Source organism: Leptinotarsa decemlineata, unplaced genomic scaffold (genome assembly GCF_025532065.1).
Source record: "Leptinotarsa decemlineata unplaced genomic scaffold, Ldec_3_MD MMD2_P_RNA_scaffold_12, whole genome shotgun sequence".
NCBI classification, from domain to species: domain Eukaryota; kingdom Metazoa; phylum Arthropoda; class Insecta; order Coleoptera; family Chrysomelidae; genus Leptinotarsa; species Leptinotarsa decemlineata.
Genome location: NW_027412526.1, coordinates 4,228,256 through 4,252,988, shown reverse-complemented (window position 1 = coordinate 4,252,988; position 24,733 = coordinate 4,228,256). Strand labels below are relative to the sequence as shown.

Here is a 24,733-nt window from a genome sequence, read left to right as displayed (position 1 = left end):
ACTGGCTTGATCTATGCCATGCTGGTAAACAGAACTGCAACTATGACTTTTCAAAGCGTGTCCATTAGGTTCAGGGTTACCAGAGGCTGCCTTCAGATGGGATACTAAATCCCCTTCTATGGTCGCTCTTGGTGGATAATCTGCTTGATGTCCTCGACAGGAGAAAAGTAGATCTTCAAGCTTATGCAGATGACCTTGTCATCTTGGCAAGGTCCACGTCGGAAAGAGTAGCTTGTAATATCCTCCAAAGTACGATGAACGTTGTTCACAGTTGGTGCCTGAGGGAGCAGATGTCTGTCAACTCCAGCAAAACTGTGACAATCCTCTTCACCAGGAGGAGAAAATTATGCAGATGACCTTGTCATCTTGGCAAGGTCCACGTCGGAAAGGGTAGCTCCTCTAAAGCACGATGGACTTTGTTCAGAGTCGATGCTGGTGCCTAAGGGAGCAAATGTATGTGAACCTCAGCAAAACTGTGATAATCCTCTTCACCAGGAGGAGGAAATTGGACGATCTCATACCACTTTTCCTCAATGGTGAGGTTATTCCATTAGGAGCGGAGGTGAAATATCTTGGCATTGTCCTTGATAAACAACTCCTCTAGAATGCTCAATTGGAAAAAGTTTCACACAAAGCCAGGCATTCCCTATGGACATGTCGAAGGATTTGTGGTAAAACTTGGGGTTAAGGTCTCAAACAAATCCATTGGATTAAAGTGATGATTGTCAGACCAATGATCACTTATGGCGCAATTGCTTGGTGACCGAAGGCTTTACAGGAAATGACGGCTCTCAGAAACAGGCTTGTCTGGCCATCAGTGGAACCACCAGTACCACACCGTCAGCGGCCATGGATATCCTTCTAGATATACCTCCTCTTCACATTTTTCTGGAGAAAGAGGCTAGATGGATTGCATATAGACTTATGCATATTGTCAATTGCACAAATCAATTTGATGCAGAGTGCAACAGACTGTTGGTTGAAACTGGAAGTCACAGCATTCTGGAAAAACTTCTGCCTTCAACTGTCAACTAAGAACTGCTTTATAAAGTACTGTTCCAGAGTAGACAGCAGATGATCTACAGATGGATCAAAAACACCTTCCGGTTCTGGTGCAGGTGTTTTTAGTGGCAGACCCAAGACAGAGATATCAACTTGCCTAGGAACTAATGCGACTGTATTTCAAGCGGAAATTTACGCTATTGAATTGTGTCCTGAGAGATTTGAAGAATCCAACCTTATACACAAGTCAATAAAACATTCTTGGACAGTCAAGTGGCGTTGAAAGCTCTTGGCTCCTACCGAGCAACGTCTAAAGTGGTAGCAAATTGTCAAAAACGACTCTCTTCGATAGGAAGACTTAACATATTGTCTCTGATGATGATTACATTTTAGGTAATGGAAAATTAAAATATCTTGATGAAACTTAGTTTCCATTAAAACTTCAACAACACTCGTTCGATCCTTAGTTTCAGTACACCGATGTATTTGTAATTGAATCACATTCAAAATGATGTATCACATGTACTGTAGTCCTATTGAAAATTCTCTAGTGCTGGAGATGGGGGTGTTGACAACACAATGATGAAGTTTTTGGTGAAAGTGTTTCCCCTTGATATAAAAATCGAAGGGTCAGAGCGATTTTCAATTTATTTCACGAGTTCGCAGACTTGGGGAGTGGCAAGTTTTATCTGGGACATACTCTTTATTGAACATACACATGACATTAGGCAAAGGATTGAAATGGTTAAAAATATACTCTCTCAGGCACTAAACTGATCATGGAACTCAAAATACCTATCCTATGAAATATTTGAAGAAGAAATGGTTCATATTCAGGCAGTTGATTCCACTATTTAGGAACTGGTAAGACCTGCAAGGTCGGAAAAAAGTTTTCTGTTTTTGGGAACTAGCTCATCACTTTGTGATGTCGATTTTTGGCCATTTTTTCTCTACGAATTCAAATTGAATTGATTGAAAGCGATAGTAGAATGACCGAAAAAACTAGCCTGTATGAGTCACTATTTCGGTAGAATGTTATCAATATGAATACTCTTGAAGCAGGTTTCGTTAATCGTTAAGTTAAAAACTAACAATTGAGCCTTACTATAATACGTTACGAATTATCATCAAGTATCAGTCCATTCTTTTCCGAAATCAATTATACAACATACTATATGTCGGCACAACCACATGACTATGAGATATTTTCTAGAGACAAGGTTGCTGAACTGAACTGAACTTGGGAAACAATTTATGCCGCGCAAAGTTTGTCATAACAGATCTGTTGAGTGGGAGGATCTTCAAGACCATTTCCGGAATTTTCCCTGGCTTGTTTCAGCTTCAATGATCCATCAACTTGTGCTTTTGAAGTCACGGAAGTTTCATTATCATCTATGGATACATATATTCCTTTTTCAATAAAACGGATATGTAACCTTGGTTCAACAAAGATTACGAGCAAGCTGTCGCCTCCAAAAATTTCGCCTACCGGCAGTAGCGCCGGTTTGTTAATGCTCGCAACAGCTGCGAACTTAGAATTAATGAAAGCAATAAACTTCTCAATCAGAAAATTGTGGATAAACTGCTTGCCCATCCCAACGTGACGGGATCCTTCTGGTTGGTAGCTAAAGCTGTTATTCAAAACTTCACAAAAAACAATTCCACCACTAATACAAGTAGATGGTTTAATTGCAACAACTGGCTCATAAAAAGCTAATCTACTGGCTATACAACTTGCGTCCCCCTCCACAGTCAATTTTTTGGGAAAGGCACCACCCATACTAGAATCAACAATGCCGAAAATAAAATCACTTTTCGACAATGTCTAGTCAAACGAATTCTGAAACAGCTCAATATCAACAAGGCTTCTGGGCCTGATGAAGTGCCTGTCATCGTATTTGAAACTTGCATCAATGAATTCGCACCAGTATTCTGCAAACTGTTTCACCTGCCTCATAAGGAACGGTTTTATCCTTCTTGTTGAAGGATTGCTTGCATTCAGCCAATCCCAAACAGGGCATGTAAAATATTTCAGTCAACTATAGACCAGTCGCTTCACTATCAGTGATATCAAAAATCATGAAGGGAGCCGTGAACCACCATATCCTCAAATAGTTGGAAGACTTTATCATCTTGAGCGATCATCAACATGGCTTTCTGAAACAAAGGTGAATAGACCCATATTTGGAATAACGCAATCAAGAAACATGGAGTGTTAAGTACTGTTGCGCTTGATATTTTTAAGGCTTCGAACCGTGTGTGGAATGAAGGTTTGCTGGTCAAATCTCGATGTTATGGCTTGTCGGATCATTTGTGTGTATGGGTCTCAAGCTTTCTGAAAGAACGTGTCATGCAAATGGCTATCGACCACCTTTTTATTGTATATCAATGACTTATTGGAAAAACCCGAGAGTACAATATATTGCTTTGCTGACCTAGGCATCAATTTCCTTCAAAACAAAAATGTCTCGGAACCGTATATGATAATGTATGGACAGAAAATTTCGCTTGTTGCTTCGATAGTTTGTGGGGGTGGAAATGAATACCAATATATCGGGCACATCATGTTGGAATTGCAAAGTCTGCTCCTCAAAAGCTTGGAACACTGTTCCGAACCAGAAAATTCCGCACACCTCAGCAACTTGTGATGCTTCTTTGGATTATTGTTCTCATGTATGGAGCTCTCCCCCTAAGTATACCCTGAGCTGCTGGATTCAAACTAGAAAAGATCATTTCGCCTGATAGGAGACGCGAACATCACTCGCAACCTTGAGAGACTGGAACATCGAAGAGAAATTGAGAATTTGTTTCTCTTTCATAGATACTTTCACGGGAGGTGTTCGAGTGTATATGATGCCTGTATCTGTAGAGTAGGGAGGGTGAGTATAGACTCACAACACTTAGGCCACAAGTGATCCATTGTACATCCTCCCGAGGAGTTGTCCTCCTAGGTCATCGTCCATCCTGTCCTTTCCAGGAAGGTGAACAGGTCACTATAAGACATCTCCTTTATATTGGCAGATGAGGGCCAAGACTCGCCGAACACACACTTTCTTTGACAACCTTAAGGTGTCTCACGGTGGCGTCCGCGAAGGTTTTGGAAGGTGCAGCGATATTACTGTCGTTGCACGGCTTCTCCAACCTTCTTGGGTTCCCTCCGTGGAGGTGCCCAAGTGAGGGAGCTTTCCTGCAGGGGCAGCCAGTTCCTTGCCTTTATTCAAGGCGGAGCTCTTGACGTCCGCCGCAGGAAGTGCCTTGTTGGAGGTGATCTGTTATGTCCAGGATCTGATGAATGCGCTAGACGCGGATCATCAACTTCATATATAGGTCCTGAACCAGCTCTGGGGGTACCAAAATCATTGGTAAAAAACAGATTAGGATATGGACCAATAAGAAGAACACAGAATACTAGACAAAAGTACCTGGCAACAAACACAGTAGTACCTTCGTTAGGGAACCGTCCGAGAAAAGAACCGAAGAACTACGTCAATATAGTAGGGATCGGCTCAAAATGATTACAGGGTTACTAACCAGTCATTGTCCACTTAGAGGATCCCTGAATAAAATGGTGCTGTACAACGGAGACCTCAGCTGCATATTATGCAACGAATCACAGGAGGCAGGCAATATATGGACGAACATCCAACACGGAACCTGTACAAACTAGTACAGGGACCGAGACTGATGGAATTGGTGTCATGAGAAGATGGGAGAATAAACGCAATAAGCCCAAGAGACTGCAGTGTTTTCTGGAGACTTGGACAAAATGGACCAGTCAGACAACTCCCAAGGTACCAAAAAAAAAGGGGGTATTCGAGTGTATTGGCACATTTCATTCTGCCATAAGCGGTATATATCAGAAATACACGACAGACTGTGGATACTTGTTTTGAGGTACAACTCAGTACACCTCGAATTTCACTGTTTGAAAATTCTTTCATTTGAATAACTGCTTTCATGTGAAATAAACTGGCTGAGAACAATTTCTCAAATGGATTTGATCGCCAGGGATACGAATCCAATGGGGCGCCTCAGGGATTATTCTGTAGTGCTTGAGTCATTGCAAAATATTTAGATTTGAGCGGTACAGGTCACTGCCTGCGACGAATTCGTTTGCTGAAGGTTGGAGCCATGAAGACCTCATGTATGCCATCTACTAGACAAAAAGGTATGTCGTGGCTGAAGGACATTTGCAGGACATTATATCTTCCGAACATGTATGCTGGTAACGCCTCCTGGATATGGCATTACCATTAACTGGAATCGGAACCAACGTTGGGAGTCTATCTATGACCTGATTCTTTCAGAATTGCTAGTTTCTCTTCCGCATGGTCAAAATGTAAACCATCGTGGAATTTTCAGTTGAGCAATAAAAACAAAGTATTGTATAGTCTATCCATTCCGAATTGGAACGGCAATAAAAATAAGAGCACTACGAGGGGTGTTCATAATCAATGACCGGCAAATGGGAAATGTATATACTATTAGTGCTCTTATGTTCAAAGCATTCCTGGTACAGTCGTAAACATTTGCCCAGATAGTAAGTAAACGTGCTATCAAATATAGTTGAGGAATAAAGGCTCGGCTAGCTAGACTGGCTGAATACTAATTTTTTGTCTATTTCACAATATTTCTTCATCAGTGCCTCGTGTTCGTGGGGTTAGGTGAGGTAGTGGGTGGTTTTGCAAACCGATTTTTGCAAACTTTTTCTAGAGATCAATTACCTCAACACCAAAGACCAAACTGATATTTTTGCACTCGATGCGCGTTTCGCTAACAAGGTTAGCATCTTCAGGAGAATCAAGTTGATACTGAATCTAAAGACAAGGGTTAGCTGTTTATATATTTGTCAACAATAGATTAAAAAGCGGACAAATTCCAAAAAAAAGCAGATATTGTTAATTTCATGCGAAATCATGACACGGAAATACACGAAAAGATTCCAACGAAAAAGATATTACTGGCGACCATAAAACAACGTAATTCAAAAAAGAGTATTTTGATTCGATGTGTGAAACATGTGGTCATATTCTCTTACGTTAGCCTCCATACTATTGTGTGCTCAATCCAATTGAAATGGTTTGGGCCACAATGAAAGAAAGCTTGCGGAAATGTAATTAGTCACCGACTTTGAATGCTATGGTGCTTGACAATATAAGGCGAGTGGTGAATGAAGAAGGTAATAGTGATGTGTGGAAGAACTGTGTGGCCCACGTTATAAAAGAAGAGAACAAATAGCATGTACCAAGTTCCATAAATCCGATCATTATTCAACCCGATGATGATTCCACCTTATCCGAATATAGCGAAGAAGAATTTTGATTTTTCTAGCAATTTTGTAGGCCTATATTATTTTGTAAATATATGTTTGACGAGAATTCAGTGTGATTATTTGTGTTTTCATTGTATTTCAGAGTTTGCGACTCGGAAATCAACTACCTTAAATTTCGAAATTTTTCATAATTACCCATGGTGGAAAAATTCAGTTGAGATAACTTTTCTAAGGGGTGATCAATTGCTATGATTGTAAGAATGAATAACTGAAAAAGTATCACTGAAAAATAATATGCCAACGCCTATGTCGAGGCGGGAATTACTTCTCTGTGCTGTTCTAATTGATATTGGAAATACTATACTGATGTGGCAGTAAATAATTTCATATTTTTTATGCAAAAATTTGCATTATGACCTGACTGATATGACTATTATTTAGATAATGTTAATAGAATTGATATAATCATCTCAATCATCTTGAAATAACAGTATAAATTCGTGATTTTTCCAACGTTTGAATACAGTTTCATCTTGCTGTTCTCAAGGTGAGTTGTGAATTTTGAACAGTCTTCTCGAAACTATTCGTGAAACTTGATGATTGAAATCAATTCGAAACTCAATCAACAATTGATCACGAGTCTTTCGAAGTGAATAAAACTTTTAGTGAATGATTTTTTACTTACAGGAAAAACAAAATGAAACTATTTGCACTCATCGCAGCTGTCCTGGTGACAGTCAATGCTTCTACTGACAAGGACCAATGGGTGGCTTTCAAGGTAATGATACTTCTCGTTCAAAAGTTCACTTGCAAATTCCATGAGTTCAGTGGAAAACTTATTCCTAGAGAAAATGTCATCGAGCTTTTGAAACGATAATGATTTTTTTCAGATGGATAGGGCCATGTTGAGTTAATAAAACCTTTATGATTTACTGAAAAAACATTATCTGGATAAATATAATAGACAATACAAGCCAGTATTACTACTTCGTGGTAGGAAATTATCATGAAAAATGATAGATAAAGCTTCTCTTTCTCGGCAACATATTTGTTGCCGTTCACTAGAGAAAAACAAAGAGAATACTGAATTATCTTCCTAGATTTGACAAGCTGTATGTTTATAAACCACTTGTATTTGTAACTAACGTTACTACAGTTTACTCCTATAAGGACATTTTTCAAATAATAAACTGAAATAATCAACATTGTTAACCCTCATGTATCTATACACTACCATAGGTAATAACTGACGGTCCTTAACTTGAAATGAGTACCTGAATTTTGGTGACTGGAATAACTATATGGGTATGTGACTATATATAACTATAGAACTTGTATGGATTGTTCTAAAACATATATAGGACAAACATCTAGACCTCTAAGTTGTCACATCACTTCCCATAAGAGCGACTGTAGACGAAATGTTAATTCTTGTGCATTAACGGAACATGTTAATTCGGAGGATCATAAAGTGAATTTTGAAAACCCAAATATGTTAGATAGAGAAACCAATACAACTAAAAGAATATTTTTGGAATTGATATATATCAATAACGAAGAACATTCAATGAATAAACGAACTGATATTGATAGTCTATATGTATATTCTAACTTCGGGAAGAAAGATATTTCTTGAATTATGAATTTCTTCAAACGCCGGATCTGTCTCTCATACAATGTAAAATTATGGCCGAGGGAGCGAGACTGTTTATATATACATTATTCATCGTTGTGTTTTGAAAAGATGCACAGTGAGATATATTTGTCACGTAGCTCATGATATAAATATGGGCATATCAATATCCCATCACTGAAAGTTTTGTCAATTTAGCTGAATAGGTTTTTCTGATGGCCTCCGTTGCACGTGGGCGACTGTTAGAAAGAACGGTTTGAGAGACGGGGAAACGATGAATCCGTGATTTCTTCCTGGCTCTTGAAAGGAGAAAAAACAGAGAGTTCTGGGAGCTCTTCGCCTGAGGCAGCGGTCTTAGTGTCGTGCAAAAGTTTTTTGGGAAGTGAGTCTGCGTGAATTTTGAGAAGGTTCGAAAACTTGGGAGTTTGAAGGTGGATCAAGGGCAGTATTTCGTTTTGGGGGATAGTTTTCCTGGGTGGGATCTTTAATTTTTTATTCTTGAAAAACAGGAGGTTAGCGCAATTTTGATAGTCTTTTTTTCTGGCGTAGGAGTAAATGAGCGTGTAAAGTGGGATACATGTATATAAAAATAACGATGAAACCGTTCCAGGTTTACAACACTGCAGTATAGAAAAAGCAGAGTTCGTAAATAATACAAAGTTGGTTGGATTAAAAAAAAATGAGCGTGAGGAAATGTCGATGAAATGGGACACTTCAATAAGGTTGCCCTAAAAACCTAACTTATAACGGGTGGTTTTTGCCGGTCTTCTTCCAGCAACATTATCGACTTTGGGTGTATGTAAGAGTTAGTTATATTTTCCTTTTTTTTAAGCAAACCCATGGCAAAACTTACAAGAGTCTGTTGGAAGAAAGAACTAGATTCGGGATATTTCAGAACAATCTGCGAACAATCGAAAAACACAACGCCAAATACGAAAAGGGCGAAGAAACCTATTACATGGGAGTTAACCGGTTTGCTGACATGACAGTAGAAGAATTCAAGCATATGCTTGGACTGCAGGCTGAAGCGAGACCAAATTTGAACGCCACCCTTCACGTCTTTCCTGAAGAATTGGAAGCTCCAAAATTTGTAGATTGGACACAGGAGGGAGCAGATTTGGGTGTGAAAGACCAAGGACATTGTGGATCTTGCTGGGCTTTCAGTGTCGTGAGTAAATTCAAACAAATTGAGTTGATTACACTGTGAAAACTATTAATTTAAAAAAATTTCAACAACTTCAGCGTATATCATTTCTCCATTATGGAACAATGAGAGCTGATGATTCGTGATATATTTCAGATCGGGTCATTGGAAGGTCAGAACGCTATCCAGCATAAAGTGAAGATCCCTCTGAGCGAAAAACAACTGCTCGACTGTTCCGAAAGTTACGGAAACCGTAATTGTGAAGAAGGTGGATTTATAACGAATGCTTTCAACTATATCAAAGATAAGGGAATAGAATCTAACAGTTCCTATCCTTATTTCGACAGAAAGGCTACCTGCAAGTATGATGCCAGCAAAACTATTCTCAAAATAAAAGGATTCAAAGAATTGCGCGCGTCTGAAATGCAGCTGAAGAAAGCCGTAGGTACGTGACTCCAATGATTCTGTGACGTTGAAGACAAAAAGTTCAAGCAAATTGTCTTTTCTATCAATCTCCTCGATTTGAAAAAGGGGAGATATATAACCAAGTAGTAAACGAAAAGTTTCATAATTCGGGTTCCTTTAAAGCTGAATCTTTGCCTGGTTTGATACATTGGCGCGTCCAAGTTGTTGAACAATACTCTATTTTTAAAGAGAAGGCAGATTCTCTCATATATAAATAAGGAGACCACAGTTAGGATTCTGTTAGAGGCAAAAAGGGCCGACAAGAGTCCCTAGGCTTAGCTTTGCATATGCATCGTATTGCACGTTTTTGTAATACTGATTGAAGGCATGTGGTAGAACACACCCCAAAAGCAAATACCATAACGAAGATGGGATTCAAAAAGGGAATGATAAACCATTTTAGCTTCTGCAGATCCGAGCTCAAATGCAGTTACTCGTACTGCATAACATCCAGAGGAGAGCTTCGATTTTAAAGTAGCTACATGTTTGTTGAATTTTAAATTATCGTCAATGAACAAGCCAAGGAATTTGGAAGTTGGTATGTTGTCAATTTGAATATTATTTAGATGTACGGCTGGAATCTGGCAACGATAGGACACTACTTTTGTTTTTGATAAATTCAAACTCAAGAGAGTTGAGTCAAACCAGTCCTTCACTTTCGTGGTGTCATTCTCAATAACGTCATACATAAAGATGATAGGTCTTTAATGTAAATTAAGAATGAAAGTGGGCCCAGTATCTAACCTTGTGGGACGCCGCAAGTAATTTTACCTTCATTTGAGTATGAAGTGGTTTTGACCATCTGGGTATGACACAAACCATTTGAGACTTATTCCAGTTATACCGTATCTACTGAGTTTCCGTAAAAAAATTTGATGATTCACACAATCCAATGCTTTGGCTATATCACAGAAGACCGCAGCCACTGTTTCTTTGTCATTTATGTTGAAATAAACATTGTAAAGAAATGAAGATATGGCATCGGAAGTGGTTTTTTTGCTTTTGGAAACCAAACTGGCAATCACTTATTATTTTGTTTTCATTCAGAAAGCAAAGGAGTCTTGTTTTGACTAATGTAACGAATAAGAACATTTATTCTAGTAGTAATTATAATAAGTTAGCATAAGGATGATGAACCAATTTTTTTTTTATTCTAATGTTTCCAAACATATTTTGAGTTATTCACCAATCCAGATCAATGAGTGTTGTTATTATCAATCATATACTACTGTGGTCTGGATAGTTTTTGACATAACAAAGACATAATCTTCTTTTGACTATACACACTTCTCCCAGCGTTGCTCTTATCTCTGTAACCTGTCCAAATAGTTCTGAGCGCTTTTCTCCGCAAACTAATTGTTCACGAAAGGGATTGCCTCTTCGTTTGACAGAGAAATTTCTGTTCTTTGGGCGCAATTTCTAGATGAGGACAGAAAAAGAAGTCGCTTGGGGCTAGATCCGGGAGTAAGGAGGATGGTCAAGCAGCTCAAACCGTAATTCGTGGATAGTTTGCTCGTGTGATGGTTCTGTATGAAATCGATTGGAACAACTTCATAACTATCACAAAAACGGCCCCAATCACTCTGCCAGCGGAAAAAAATTCAGTCCACTGTTTGGACTGTATTTTTGTTTCAGGCATATAATTGTGTATTCGAATTTCATCTATAATAATTATACGGCGAGAAACTCGGACTTTTCGCACCTAAACTGCGTCAATAGAGCGTGGAAAATGTTCATTCGAACACGTTTTTGATCTAACGTAAGCAAACGCGGTATTCAATACGCGGACAGCTTTCTCATACCTGAATGTTGATTTCATTTGTGACAAACACGTTCTTTTGACATTTTAACAATCTTTCCCACTTTAATTCGGCGTTGTCTAATACTATTTGGTGAATTTAGCCGATGTTATCGTCAGTAGTTGTAGGTTTTGGAATTCCCGAACGTTTATCTTCTCCCAAGCTACAACGGTCACGTTTCAATTCAGATGCCCAAAATTTCACTGTGGTGTGGTGAATGTCGGTGCTCATCTAACTCGTCTTTCATTTGCATAGGCGTATTCCCTTTCAAAAACAATTATTCAATGACAGCACGTCGATTTTGTCCATTTTCATTAAAACAATCACATCAATTTACTCAAAAGTGGCTAAAACTGTCAACAGTGCTGCCATCTTCATGTTGAGGTCAGAAACTTCCCAGACCATGATCTTCAACGACGCTATTTGGTATGAACAACAAAAGAGTCGAATATTTCTTTCAAATCTTGGAGTTGGAAATATTCTCCAAAATATTATTTATACAAGGTTTTTTCTGATGGAATTTCTATAATGTTATATTCATGATAAAGGTTCATGATAATAAAGAAATTGTGCATACGAATTTGAATTTTTACAGAGGATAGATCTCGAAAACAGAAACTGAAAATAATCATGTAGACATCTGAAGCCGAATTAGCTTCTCAGCAACATATGAAGAAAAAATCCGATACAAAGCACTCCTTTGTGTGAGGTGGGCTACCTATCAGGCGCGTTCTCAGGTGGTGGGGAACGGCCGTGGGACTGGGAGCCCTGTTCGGAAAGCCAATGTGGCCTTACAGACGGGGTCGCCGAACACCTGGTCAGTGACAGAAACAAGCGATTCAAATTCAACATAAACCGCTGCTTCCCCACAGGAACCACTGTGAGGGCGCCTTGAGGATTCTTTTGAAGTGCTTGTGTTTCGTTTAGAAAAATTGGAAAAGATAGTGTGTCTTTGCAAAATATTTAGATTTGATTCGTTTGCTGGAGGTTGGAGCCATGAAGACTTCATTTATGCCACCTGGTCGGGGCTTGCTTTGCGAAAAGCCAAATCCTAGGATCATTTCATGTAACAATTGGATAAATGACGTTTACCCTCTATTTTGACCTCGCTGAATCCGGAAATACCATTTATCAAGTCGAAATCCTAGCCGAAAGTGGGATATTCAAGATGGCGTCCTAAAATCATATTATTTTCTACTTTTGATCACCCATACAACTGAGGTGCCGATGTATATGTTTTCGGGAGTGTAGAACACGATAAGAAACTAAAAATTGAATGGGAGCATTACAAGTTATTATGTAATTAAGTTTTGACGAACTGGGCCAAAATTTCAGGGCTATTCAAATTCGTTTCTGAACATGGGGATCTCGTAAACGATAAGAGATAAAGTGTCGGTTGAATTGTGGCAAAGTTGCGTACTTCAGAGGCCTATTCAATGATGTGAAAAAATCAAATAAAGCTCTTCTGGTTCTGGAGATATACAGGAAAAACCAAAAAATCCCAAATTGTTTTTTTGCCTATATCTTCTTTATTCGCAGACATATTGAAAATCTGTCCACATTTTGCCCTTGGCACTTCATATAAATATGTTCATGAATCTTTCATATAGGGTGTCATCTGACTTGGGCCACCTCCATCTTTGAATTTTTAAATACGGGCCTATAGTTTTTGTATCGTCGACGTTCACTTCATACTGACAAATTGTATTCAATTTTATATTTCGCGATGTTTCGGTAATATTCCATTATAATTGTGTGAATTATTTCCTTTTAAATTACGGCCCTGGAAATTGGTTGAATGAGTTGAATAAAAACACAATAGCAACTTTCACGTCTTCATATGTACCGTAAAGTTATTCGAGAGTTTTTTTTTTCATTTTTAGGTACCTATTCATATTTTTTTTCAATTGCTAGCGTTTGCTGGAATGAACTTCCAATTAGAAAACCTTTCATGATTATCTGAAACATATCTACTTCTAAAATATATCACATGTGATTTTATGAGCAGAAAAATAAATGATAGCAATAATAACATCCATAACGAACACTGTAATTGCAATGGAAATTGAAATGAAGTAATTTATATACACAAAAAAATTAATGGGGCAATAAATGTTCGAATTGGAGTCCATCCAGAAAACTGTTCTTGATGGTTAGTTTCGACAATAACATGAGGGTTTTCATCAGCCCATATGTGGTAATTATGAAAATTAATAATATTGTCCCGAGAAAAACTACATTCGTCTGTGAATTCTATCGTCTTCAGAAAGTCACAATTTCTTCTAATCATTTCCAGCATCCAATTGCAAAATTCAAGACGGTTCGGAAAGTCTCGCGGTAACAGTGCCTGTAAGGGTATGAAAGTTGTTCCTTTAAAATCCAAAATACCATCATATGATCAACATTTAGCTGGAAAGCAATCTTTCTAGTACTGGTAGTAAGTTGTTCTTCAATCAAATTAAGTACTACTTCTTCAAGCTGTGGTGTCGTACTTCTCGATAGCGAACACATTCCCGTAAACTGGGAATGTGTTAGACCGTAAATGTAATACATATCAGCCATTTCCTCATTTGTGTATGCTATTTTAATAACAAGAGAATTATTAAAGTAACAAATTAAAAGCAGAACAACACACAATTAGTATTAATTCAATTTCGAAAATTCACAAACTGACAGCGGCATACCAATTTAATTGTCACTATCGCTAATAGCGACGTACTAGATAGATTAGTTTCGTATTTTCGCATTTATGACGATGTATCTCTGTAGTTGTTCCTAAAATAATGTTTCACTGCGAACTGGTTTATTTTGGGCAAAAAACTCAAAAGACATTTTTTGTTTAGAATAAAACAGGCTATCGGAAATAAATTTTTAAATGGTAAACAAATAATAAGACAAAACATTGGAAATAAATTTTAGGGGTTGCGTTTTCCACCCCTTACAACCATAGGGTAAATCAAATAAATTTCTGGCTAAGTGTCTTTTTGGTTGTACAAAACGTCAGGTTGATTTCAATATTGTAACTTTTTCAGTGCTTGTGAAAAAAATTGTTATACAAATTTTATGTACCCCCTTTAAGGGGCTGTATCTTAACAAGGGATGCTCAAATGAAATTTCTTTATATGAAAGATCCTATCTTTTTTCGATTTTTCGATGAGTAATCACCACCTTGAATGTTTTACACTTATTTAGTTACACCCTGTATAATAAAAAAGCATGAACTTTTGTTTTGTTATTCTATAATCAGTCTCTGTCGTATCCATCAAGAACGCTTTAAAAACGTCCTTTGACGGACCTCATTTGTACATTAAACATAAATTGGACAAAAAATGGACGTTCGTGGCGTACGTCCTATCATCGTCCAATATTTGGCATCCACGCGACGTACATTTATAGTCCAAGGACATCTCGACTAGAAATAGACCTAAATGGGACGTCCAAAGGATGTTGCGTGCTATTAGGATATCTGCTAGAGAGGAAGGTATGTTATTGCTGAAGGACATTTACAGGAGAATTCGGATATGCTAGAAGTAACTCCTCCTGGATATGGCATTACCTTCCACAAACTGGAACGGGAACCAACGTTGGGAGTCTATCTATCTCCTGATTCTTCCAGAATTGCCAGTTTCACCTCCGCATGGTCAAAATGTACACCATCGAGGAGTTTTTAGTTGAGCAATAAAAACAAAGTATTGTACTGTATGACAATGAATTATCTCATATATTTCATCGACAATAATCCAACTGCTACTGTGTGACATGATTGATATGTTCATTATTCTGATAATGTTGATTGAGTTGATCCCATCATTTCAAAAAAACAGTATAAATTCGCGAGTTTCCCATCGTTTGAGTACAGTTTCATCTTGCTGTTCTTAGGTGAGTTGAAAATTTTGAATTGACTTTTTCTTGATACTATTCGCAAAACTTGATGATTGAAAACAATTCTAAACTGAATCGAAAATTGATCATGAGTCTTTTTGAAGTGAATCAAAGATTTTAGTGAATTATTTTTTACTTACAGAAAAAACAAAATGAAACTATTTGCTCTCATCGCAGCTATCCTGGTGACAGTCAATGCTTCTACTGACAAGGACCAATGGGTGGCTTTCAAGGTAATGATACTTCTCGTTCAAAAGTTCACTGGCAAATTCCATGAGTTCAGTGGAAAACTGACTTCTGGAGTAAATTTCAGCGGGTTTTCCAAACGATAATGATTTTTCTCAAACGGATAGGACCTTGTTGAGTTGATATAACCTTAATGCTTTGCTGGATAAATATAATAGACAAAAAAAACCAGTCCAATTGCGTATATACTAAAATATTGAATTATACGTACGGAGTGGTCCCACAAATACTTGGCCCAACGAAAAAAACACAAAAATCCTTTAAAAAATGCATTTATTTTTCAACATGACCTTTTTGCATCTTTATACACTTTTTTTTACAGTTTTCTTACTTTCATAAGTTCAATTTTTTATTGAGAATCTTGCTTCTCAAAACAATCATCAACTGCCGATATCAATTCTTCATAGTTGGAAAACCTTTGTCACTGATCCATTTTTTCGAACTTTGTAATAGGAAATGATCAAATCAAATCAAATCAAATCAAATCAAATCAAATCAAATCAAATCAAATCAAATCAAATCAAATCAAATCAAATCAAATCAAATCAAATCAAATCAAATCAAATCAAATCAAATCAAATCAAATCAAATCAAATCAAATCAAATCAAATCAAATCAAATCAAATCAAATCAAATCAAATCAAATCAAATCAAATCAAATCAAATCAAATCAAATCAAATCAAATCAAATCAAATCAAATCAAATCAAATCAAATCAAATCAAATCAAATCAAATCAAATCAAATCAAATCAAATCAAATCAAATCAAATCAAATCAAATCAAATCAAATCAAATCAAATCAAATCAAATCAAATCAAATCAAATCAAATCAAATCAAATCAAATCAAATCAAATCAAATCAAATCAAATCAAATCAAATCAAATCAAATCAAATCAAATCAAATCAAATCAAATCAAATCAAATCAAATCAAATCAAATCAAATCAAATCAAATCAAATCAAATCAAATCAAATCAAATCAAATCAAATCAAATCAAATCAAATCAAATCAAATCAAATCAAATCAAATCAAATCAAATCAAATCAAATCAAATCAAATCAAATCAAATCAAATCAAATCAAATCAAATCAGATTTAATCATTTTTGATAGAAAAATGTATGTATATATGACACGTCTCATTTTACAAAACATATTTTATTTAATATCACTATCATCAAATCAAATCAAATCAAATCAAATTTAATCATTTTTGATAGAAAAATGTATGTATATATGACACGTCTCATTTTACAAAACATATTTTATTTAATATCACTATCATCAAATCAAATCAAATCAAATTAATACATTTTTGATAGAAAAATGTATGTATATATGACACGTCTCATTTTACAAAACATATTTTATTCAATATCACTTATATCAATAACGAAACATGTTACACAAAAATATAATTTTCATACTCTTCCAGGGAATAAAAACAACTTGTTACCAAAAAGTCTGACATTTTTCTTGAATTTGAGAAAAATTTTTTAATTTCTGATGCCTTTGTACTCATTACGGTTTACTTTTACCTCATGGAAGTCGTTTCTCCGTCTCGTTTGATAAGAGTGAATTTCCTCATTTCTTGTTAGCAAATGTTGATGTACATGAACGTAGCTTAATATTTTGTGAAGATAAATACATAGTAATGTGAACATTTTTTTCTCTTTGAATTTCTTCTTACAAAATTCTCTGTATTTGAGATCAAAAATTAGTTTAATGAAACGTTTCTGCATTATGAATATTGTATTTATTTGTGATGAGTGCCTCCAAATGGTAATATTTATATTAGGCTTAGAATACACTAGACCATAGTATATATCCAAGAGATTATGTCTCAAAAAATTTTATTTCATTGTTAAGAAGGCACAAAGACAGACAATTTGTTTTCAAGTTGTGTTCCAAGGAATTTTGTATATTCTGTTATTTCGAAACCTAAATTTATTTGGAGAGGGCGGTGATACTTACTTGAAAACTGGATAAATGTTGTTTCATCTTTATTATTTATTAAATGATCGTTTCTGCACCAACATTCGAATTCATTGACTACTAGTTTCATTTTATTTTCAATTTCATTTAGATCTGGGGACGTCACAATGATTTATGTGTCATCGGCATACATGAAAACTCGACGCTCTTTTAAGTTTTCGGGTAGTTCATTAACATAAAGTAAATATAATAGTGGTCCAAGCACCCCTCCCTGTGGGGTCCCCAGATAATTGCCGTTGATTTTAACGACTATTCGACTATTTTCCTATTACTCACATAAGATTCAACCCATTTATTGATTAACCCTCTTATACCCAGTTTATAGAGCTTTTTACTTAAATACTTCGGGTTGATTGTTTCAAATTCTCGGCTCAGATAAAAAAATATACCAACTATATAGTATCCTTTGTTTATGTCATCAAAAATATATTGGATCATATCAGTTGATGATGTTTCGATTGGAATTTTTTTCTAAATCCGTGTTGGCAAGAACTTATCAAATTATTTTGTTGCAAAAAACTTACCGTTCTGTTGTAAACTGCTTTTTCCATCAGCTCTCAAACTTCAATTCGTTAATTCTGGTCATTGCGATAATGGATTTGTGAGCTGGTGCAATGTTTTGATGAGACAACAATTCCTAATCCCATTCCTAGACCGGTTATTTGCTTATCAAAAGGTAATTCAAAGTTGGTTAAATTAAAAAAATTAACCGTAAAGAAATTCCTATAAAATGTGACACATAAATGAAGTTGTCCTGAAAAAATAACCTATAACGGAAAATTCTTTCCATGATCGATTTTAGGTGTATGAAAGAGTCGTTTATATTTTCCTTTTTTTGAAGCAAACCCATGGCAAAACCTACAAGAGTCTGTTGGAAGAAAGGACTAGATTCGGGATATTCCAGAACAATCTGCGAACAATCGAAGAACACAATGCCAAATACGACAAAGGCGAAGAAACCTACTACATGGGAGTCAACCAGTTCGCTGACATGACAGCGGAGGAATTCAGGCACATGCTTGGTCTGCAGAATGGAGCGAGACCAAATTTGAACGCCACCCTTCACGTCTTTTCTGAGAATTTACAAGCTCCAGAATCTATAGATTGGACACAGAAGGGAGCAGATTTGGGAGTGAAAGATCAAGGAAAATGTGGATCTTGCTGGGCTTTCAGTTCCGTAAGTAGTAAAATTTTCAGTGTTACGATCTTCGTTCGGGTTTGAAAGCCATCGTGGTTTGGAACTGTATCCTAAAGTTTCGCCAGCACGAGTGGCTGGCTTCTTCAGAGGTATATTCATCCTGATGGTTCACCAATGACTCATGATTTCCCCCCCATGTATCCTCCCGGGTTGAGTGCCCTGAAGTAGAAGCTTCCCCCCCTGCTAGTTTGCGAGGAGAACCTAATACCCCAATTCATCCACTCCCGCTCTCCAAGTGGTTCTCAACTTACTGATGGGCACTTCAGCAAGATTGACATCTGACCTCTTTTGGTCGAAAGTCAGCCTTTAGGTGCTATTCTTTCGAAGATCGTAACACTGTAAAGACACTGTTCTGAATATTTTAAACAACTATGGCGCATATCATTTTTCCATTGTGGAACAATGAGAGCTGATGATTTGTGATATCTCTCACAGAAATGTTCAACCATGATATATTGCTAATATTGAAAATCTAAGTACCACAATGGAATCAATGACACTACGTGAAATCTCTCTCAAAAAGCGACTTATTTCAGACCGGGTCATTGGAAGGGCAGAACGCTATCCACCATAAAGTGAAGACTCCTCTGAGCGAACAACAACTTCTTGACTGTTCCTCCAGTTACGGAAACGGTGATTGTGACGAAGGAGGACTCATGACGAACGCTTTCAAATATATCAAAGCCAAGGGAATAGAAGCAGGAAGTTCTTATCCTTATCAAGGAAGAGTGGGTTCCTGCAGGTATAATGCCCAAAAAACTATTCTCAGAATAAAAGGATTTAAAGAATTGCGCGCTTCTGAAGTAGAACTGAAAAAAGCCGTAGGTGAGTGACTTTGATGCTTCTGTGATGTTAAAAAATAAAGTTGAAGCAATTTTGACTGTTGTACTTTCTAACAATCTGCTCGATTTGAAAGATTGGAGACTTATAATCCAGTATGTTTCAAAATCTACAAAACCCCTTCATGATATATATTTTCTGAGATATTTTGCTTTGTCCATGCATGTGTCAATATTTGAAAATTACTCTCTAAAATAGCAGTTATATAATTCATTTTTACCTCAATTGTTTGTTTGTCTGGTATTTTTCAATTCATTAAATTTATTTCTATGCATCATTTCTAAAGATTTGTAATAATGCTTGTGTATCGTATCTACGATTTATAATTATTGCGCTGAATCTCTTCAACCTATACAAAAATTTTATTTCTCACAGATTTTCCCACTTTGTTGTACATTATTAAGGTTAGCTTATGATACATCTACGTTGTACCGGTTTCCTTTGTGCAATAAATTATTACTATTATTATTAGTAGTAATAGGCTAAACGTAATTCAGGTTCACGTCCTACCAATACGGATGCTGTTATTTTCAATTATATACTACGGTGGTCCGAGAAGTTTCCAGCCTAACGAAGATACAAGACATTTTTTCAGAATTATTTTTCATTTTCAACATAGTCTCCTTTTGAATCTACACGATTTTTCCAGCTCTCATATCTGTAACTCATACAAATAGTACTCGGCGTTTTTCTCTGCAAAATAATGAGGAAGCAAAAAAAGGTGCTTGGGGCTAGATCTGGTGGGCAAGGCGGATGGTCAAGCGGTTCGAACCGTAATTCGTGGATTTTCGCCATGGCAACCGCTGAGGTGTGAGACGGTGTGTTGTCTTGGTGAAACAGGATTTTTTTCTGCAAATGTGGCCGTTTTTTCGCAAGTTCTACCTCCAGCTTTTCAAGCTGTAATGGTTATTCCTTTTCGAAAATAATGGTTTGAAATAACTTCATGACTTTCTCAAAAAACAGTCGCCATTACTGTCCCATCAGAAAAAAGAGTTTTTCCTCTTTTGTTAGTCGATTTTCTCTCCTGCAGTTCGCTGTATTTTTGTTTCGGGCGTATAACGGTATATCCAAGTTTCTTCTATAGTAATTAATCGGCGTCAAAATTCGAATTCATTGCGCCTAAACTGCGTCAATAGAGCGTTGGAAATGCTCATTGAAACAATTTTCTGGTCTAACATGAGCAACCGCGGCACCCAACGCCCGAACAGATTTTTCATGCCCGAATGTTGATGTAATATTCAAATTCAATTGTTTGCTTAAGATGACAAAAAATGTATAGGATATAGTTATTTTAAATAAAAGGACAAAAAAACAAAATATATATTCAAGAATGAACAAGAAAGCTACACACAGTAGTAAATCACATTTTTGTATTTCAAAATTCGTCAAAGAGTATACAAACATCTATTTAACAGAAAAGATTTCATTTTCTTTTTTTTTAAATATAAAGAAATGAGCTTTGAATGTTCAAGCCAGTCTCGGACATACCTACACAGTAGGTTGGATGGACTGACGCCTATCAGAAAACAACTACTCCTCTGGCTAATACCACGAACGGCGTTGGATTATATCCGACAGGTGTCAGTGTAGGAATCTCCACAGAAAATTTCCTGTATATGCAATTGGCAATACAACTGAAAGTTTCGACCTTCAATTTTGGAACGGGCACACTTGTAGACCGGTTTCGGGCTCCTTAGCCACTCGTCAGTTCAAGATACTGGTCATCATCGAATGAACTTTGAATGTTCAAGCCACTCTCGGATATACCTACACAGTAGGTTGAATGGACTGACGCCTATCAGAAAACAACTACTCCCCTGGCTAATGCCACGGACGGCGTTTTATTATATCCGTCAGTACAGGAATCTTAGCCAGATGAGTAGTTTTCTGATAGGCGTCAGTCCATTCAACCTACTGTGTAGGTATATACAAGACTGGCTTGAACATTTGAAGTTCATTTCTTTATATTTGTTCACTGCCTGTCTTCAAGCATATCCCAGCCCACCGACTAATAAGATTTTTTTTTTAAACAACAGAGGGCTACATATTGACTTCAATTTATTTGGTAAACAGTTGTAAATTATATGTCCTATACGTTTTGGTGCACTTTGAGTTATCTTATACTTAGCCGCTCTCACGTTGTATCATTTGCTTCAAGCGAGTGTTTTTATCATGAATATCGCTATTGAGAATGAAATCATTTCTGTTAGTGAAAACAAAAATCCATATATATATAATCCAACCAGAGTCAAAATTTGGTTTATAATGAAAATGTTTCGGCATGAATACTGTCTAGGAATGTTGAACAAACAGCGTAGGATAGCTTTTTGTTGGATTAATATATTTTTGCCCATTGCGGAGCTATCCCACAGACATACACCATCTGTATCTGTATCTGTAGAGTAGGGTGTAGACCCACAGTACTTAGGCCACATGTGACCCACTATACATCCTCCCGAGGAGTTGTCCTCGTAGGTCCTGTTCCTTTCCAGGAACAGGATGGACACACACTCTCTTTGGCAACCTTGAGGTGTCTCACGGTGGCACCACGAAGGTTTTGGAAGGTGCAGCGACATAACTGTCGTTACGAAGATTCTTTAACCTTCTTGGGGTTCCCTCCGTAAAGGCGCACAAGTGAGGGAGCTTTCCTGCTGGGGCAGCCGGTTCCTTTCCTTCATTCAAGGTGGAGCTCTTGATGCCAGCCACAGAAAGTGCCCTTGCTGTTGGGCGCATACCACGATTCCTCACACCTCAGCTTGGGTAGGCTGGTCTCCACGGTGGCATGTTATGCAAAGGCTTTTGGGGAATTTTAGTTCCCCTCACCCTACTTATTTCTACCACTGACCAGGAGTCCGGCGACCACGTCCATAAGGCCACATCAGCTTCCCGGACAGGGCCTCCAGTTCCCTGGCCGTTTCCCTATCCGCCTCCTGGGGACGCGCCCGATAGGTAGCCCAACCCACGGGAAACATACACCATATCGCCACTTGGATTCTACCTGGGCATGGTAAACAGCCATAAGTAGGTTTATGTTGAGAACATCTCTCAAGTAGATGGAAATATTTGTAATTGAGCTCAATTTTAAAACTAGTTGATCACAGTGCTCATTCTAAAAAAGACTCTCATCCGTTTGAATAACTAGGAATCTATGGGTGTTTCTCAAAATAGAGTCATCAACAATCATCTGAATATCATCGGTTTTATTCTGATAGTTGTGAAAGTGGAATAACCGAGTTTTTTCCACATTGAAGAACAGGCCGTGAGTATTGAAATAGTTTGAAGCACTATCCAGAGAAAATTCTCATTTTCGTGTTGACTCATTCGTTATTCTGGCAGATATCACCAAGCTAATATCATCTGCATAGGCAGTTACTGTAGAATTTGGTATTTCCCTGTCTATATATATATAACAGAAATGAGAGTGGCCCAAGTATAGATCCCTGGGATATTCCCAACTGGATAAACCTCATTTCTGATGTTAAAAACGAATAAACATCACCTTTGTCAAATCTGAGCAAGGCACACTGCAAGCTATTACTGAGAAAAGGTGAAACCCAGAATACCCAATAGCTTGTTATGATCAACATAGTAAAAAGCCCTGCTCAAGTCAAATGGAACTACAGCGCGACACTCGCCTGTGTCGATAAATTCAATCAAGTCATCGTAGAAAGATATTAGGGCACTTTGAGTTGATTCACCACACCGGAAAGTATGTGACAAGCACGTTATTTTGACATGTTCATAACCTCTGCTAGCCCTCTAACTTTAATTCGGCGGTCGTCTAGCACCGCTTGGTCAACTTTTTGTCGGTGATTGCAGTTTTCTGATGTCCCGAATGTTCAAATTCAGCTGTCCAAAATTGGGCACCTCCCTTGCAAAGGAGGGTGCTTAACACCTGGATGGCAAGAAGAGTTATGGACTTCTGACAGAATCTTCCAGGATTGTCTTACTCCAAGGCGTTTATTCACCCTTCGAAGCTTGATACCAAACTTCTCTAGTATTTTGTGTGGAAAATGGGACTGAACCTACACAAGATGTGTATCTTCGATTATTGGTAAAACTCTACCGTTATTTGGCTCGTCGTACTGGTGCCAAATTAAGCAAGGTTTTATTGAAAAAATTTCTCATGAGCAGGATATACAGGCCTCCAATTTCCCTATCTATGCAGGTGGCGGAGTTATTACTTCCGATCAGGTAGCTCTCAGATCACCTACTGGCAACAGGACTGTCTTGATACAAGGCAAGCCTAATTCACGTGAGGCAGTGAAACACTTTAGTCGAGCTCCAGGTGTTCCTCACAGCCACACTAAACCTCTGGTGAGATCAAAGGGACGTAAGTTCGAGAGAGCAAGAGGAAGCAGGAAGTCACGCAAATTCTGAATAGGGACGCTATTTGGTATGAACAACAAAAGAGTCTTAGGTCTCGTGAGTCGAATCTCTCTTTCAAATCTTAGTTGTTTTTATTAATCGCAGTAAAATCATGAACGAACTATAATGTTGATTTTCTTCAGGTACCATTGGCCCCATATCAGTAGCTGTTAGTTCAGAACATTTGCGGTTGTACGGTGGAGGAGTTATAACTACTAGGTGTATCAAAGACCTTGATCATGCTGTTCTCGCTGTTGGATATGGTTCTGAAAATGGTAGGAAGTACTGGAAGATTAGGAACTCTTGGGGAAAAACTTGGGGAGATCATGGATACTTCAAACTTGCAAGAGATGCTGGCAACCTATGCGGTGTTGCTTCTATGGCATCATATCCACTTCTTTAAGACCTACAGGTATACAACGAGTTGGAAATATTCTTCAAAATATTATTTATACGAGGTTTTTTCTGATGAATGTTCTATGATGTTATATTTATGATAAACGTTCATGATAATGAACGGGCATTATTTACAACAATATGGAAAAAATCCGATACAAAGCACTGCTTTGTGGGAGAACAGTGTACAATTCTCTGAATCTTGTGTTCCGGTAATTTAGAACCTTTCAATACTTTCGTCGCTGGTTGAATAGGTTTATTTTATTTCAAAATTTTATATGCCAAGTGTTTTGATCCACTATTTTTTTATCGTGAGTATGAATACTCGATACACACAAGAATTATATTAACTCTTGTAAAAAAATAACTGGCAAGATGACTGTACTCTCACAAGGTTCAAAACGTAATGAATATGATTTTACAAATACAATATTTCACCTAGGTAGTTAGAGAGAGAGAGGCAGGTTGGCTGTTCTTTTTCATCTTTCACTAC

General features: G+C 37.3%; 1 protein-coding gene across 4 annotated transcripts; it reads left to right on the top strand.

Moving 5' to 3' along the window:
- The first annotated feature begins 6,759 nt into the window (after positions 1-6,759).
- Positions 6,760-24,361, top strand: LOC111512756 (cathepsin L-like proteinase). Of its 4 annotated transcripts, none has more exons than XM_074172284.1 (5): positions 6,760-6,821; positions 6,962-7,052; positions 8,740-9,075; positions 9,208-9,496; positions 14,825-15,194. In XM_074172284.1, exons 2-5 carry the CDS (start codon positions 6,972-6,974, stop codon positions 14,920-14,922), a joined length of 804 nt encoding a protein of 267 aa, XP_074028385.1. In that variant the 5' UTR covers positions 6,760-6,821; positions 6,962-6,971; the 3' UTR covers positions 14,923-15,194. The 4 variants fall into 4 exon arrangements, with proteins under 4 accessions (XP_074028385.1, XP_074028384.1, XP_074028383.1 ...); XM_074172283.1 differs by lacking the exon at positions 14,825-15,194 and adding an exon at positions 23,988-24,361 and having other exon boundaries at positions 6,802-6,821; XM_074172281.1 differs by lacking the exons at positions 6,760-6,821; positions 6,962-7,052; positions 8,740-9,075; positions 9,208-9,496 and adding exons at positions 15,340-15,430; positions 18,280-18,615; positions 19,173-19,461; positions 23,988-24,361 and having other exon boundaries at positions 15,049-15,194.
- The last annotated feature ends 372 nt before the right edge of the window (positions 24,362-24,733 follow it).

Excerpts from the sequence above, each read along its gene's own strand:
- LOC111512756 (XM_074172283.1), top strand. The coding sequence starts at position 6,972 with ATGAAACTATTTGCACTCATCGCAGCTGTCCTGGTGACAGTCAATGCT. Across the intron at positions 7,053-8,739 it reads ACCAATGGGTGGCTTTCAAG|CAAACCCATGGCAAAACTTA; the intron begins GTAATGATACTT and ends CTTTTTTTTAAG. Across the intron at positions 9,497-23,987 it reads GCAGCTGAAGAAAGCCGTAG|GTACCATTGGCCCCATATCA; the intron begins GTACGTGACTCC and ends GATTTTCTTCAG.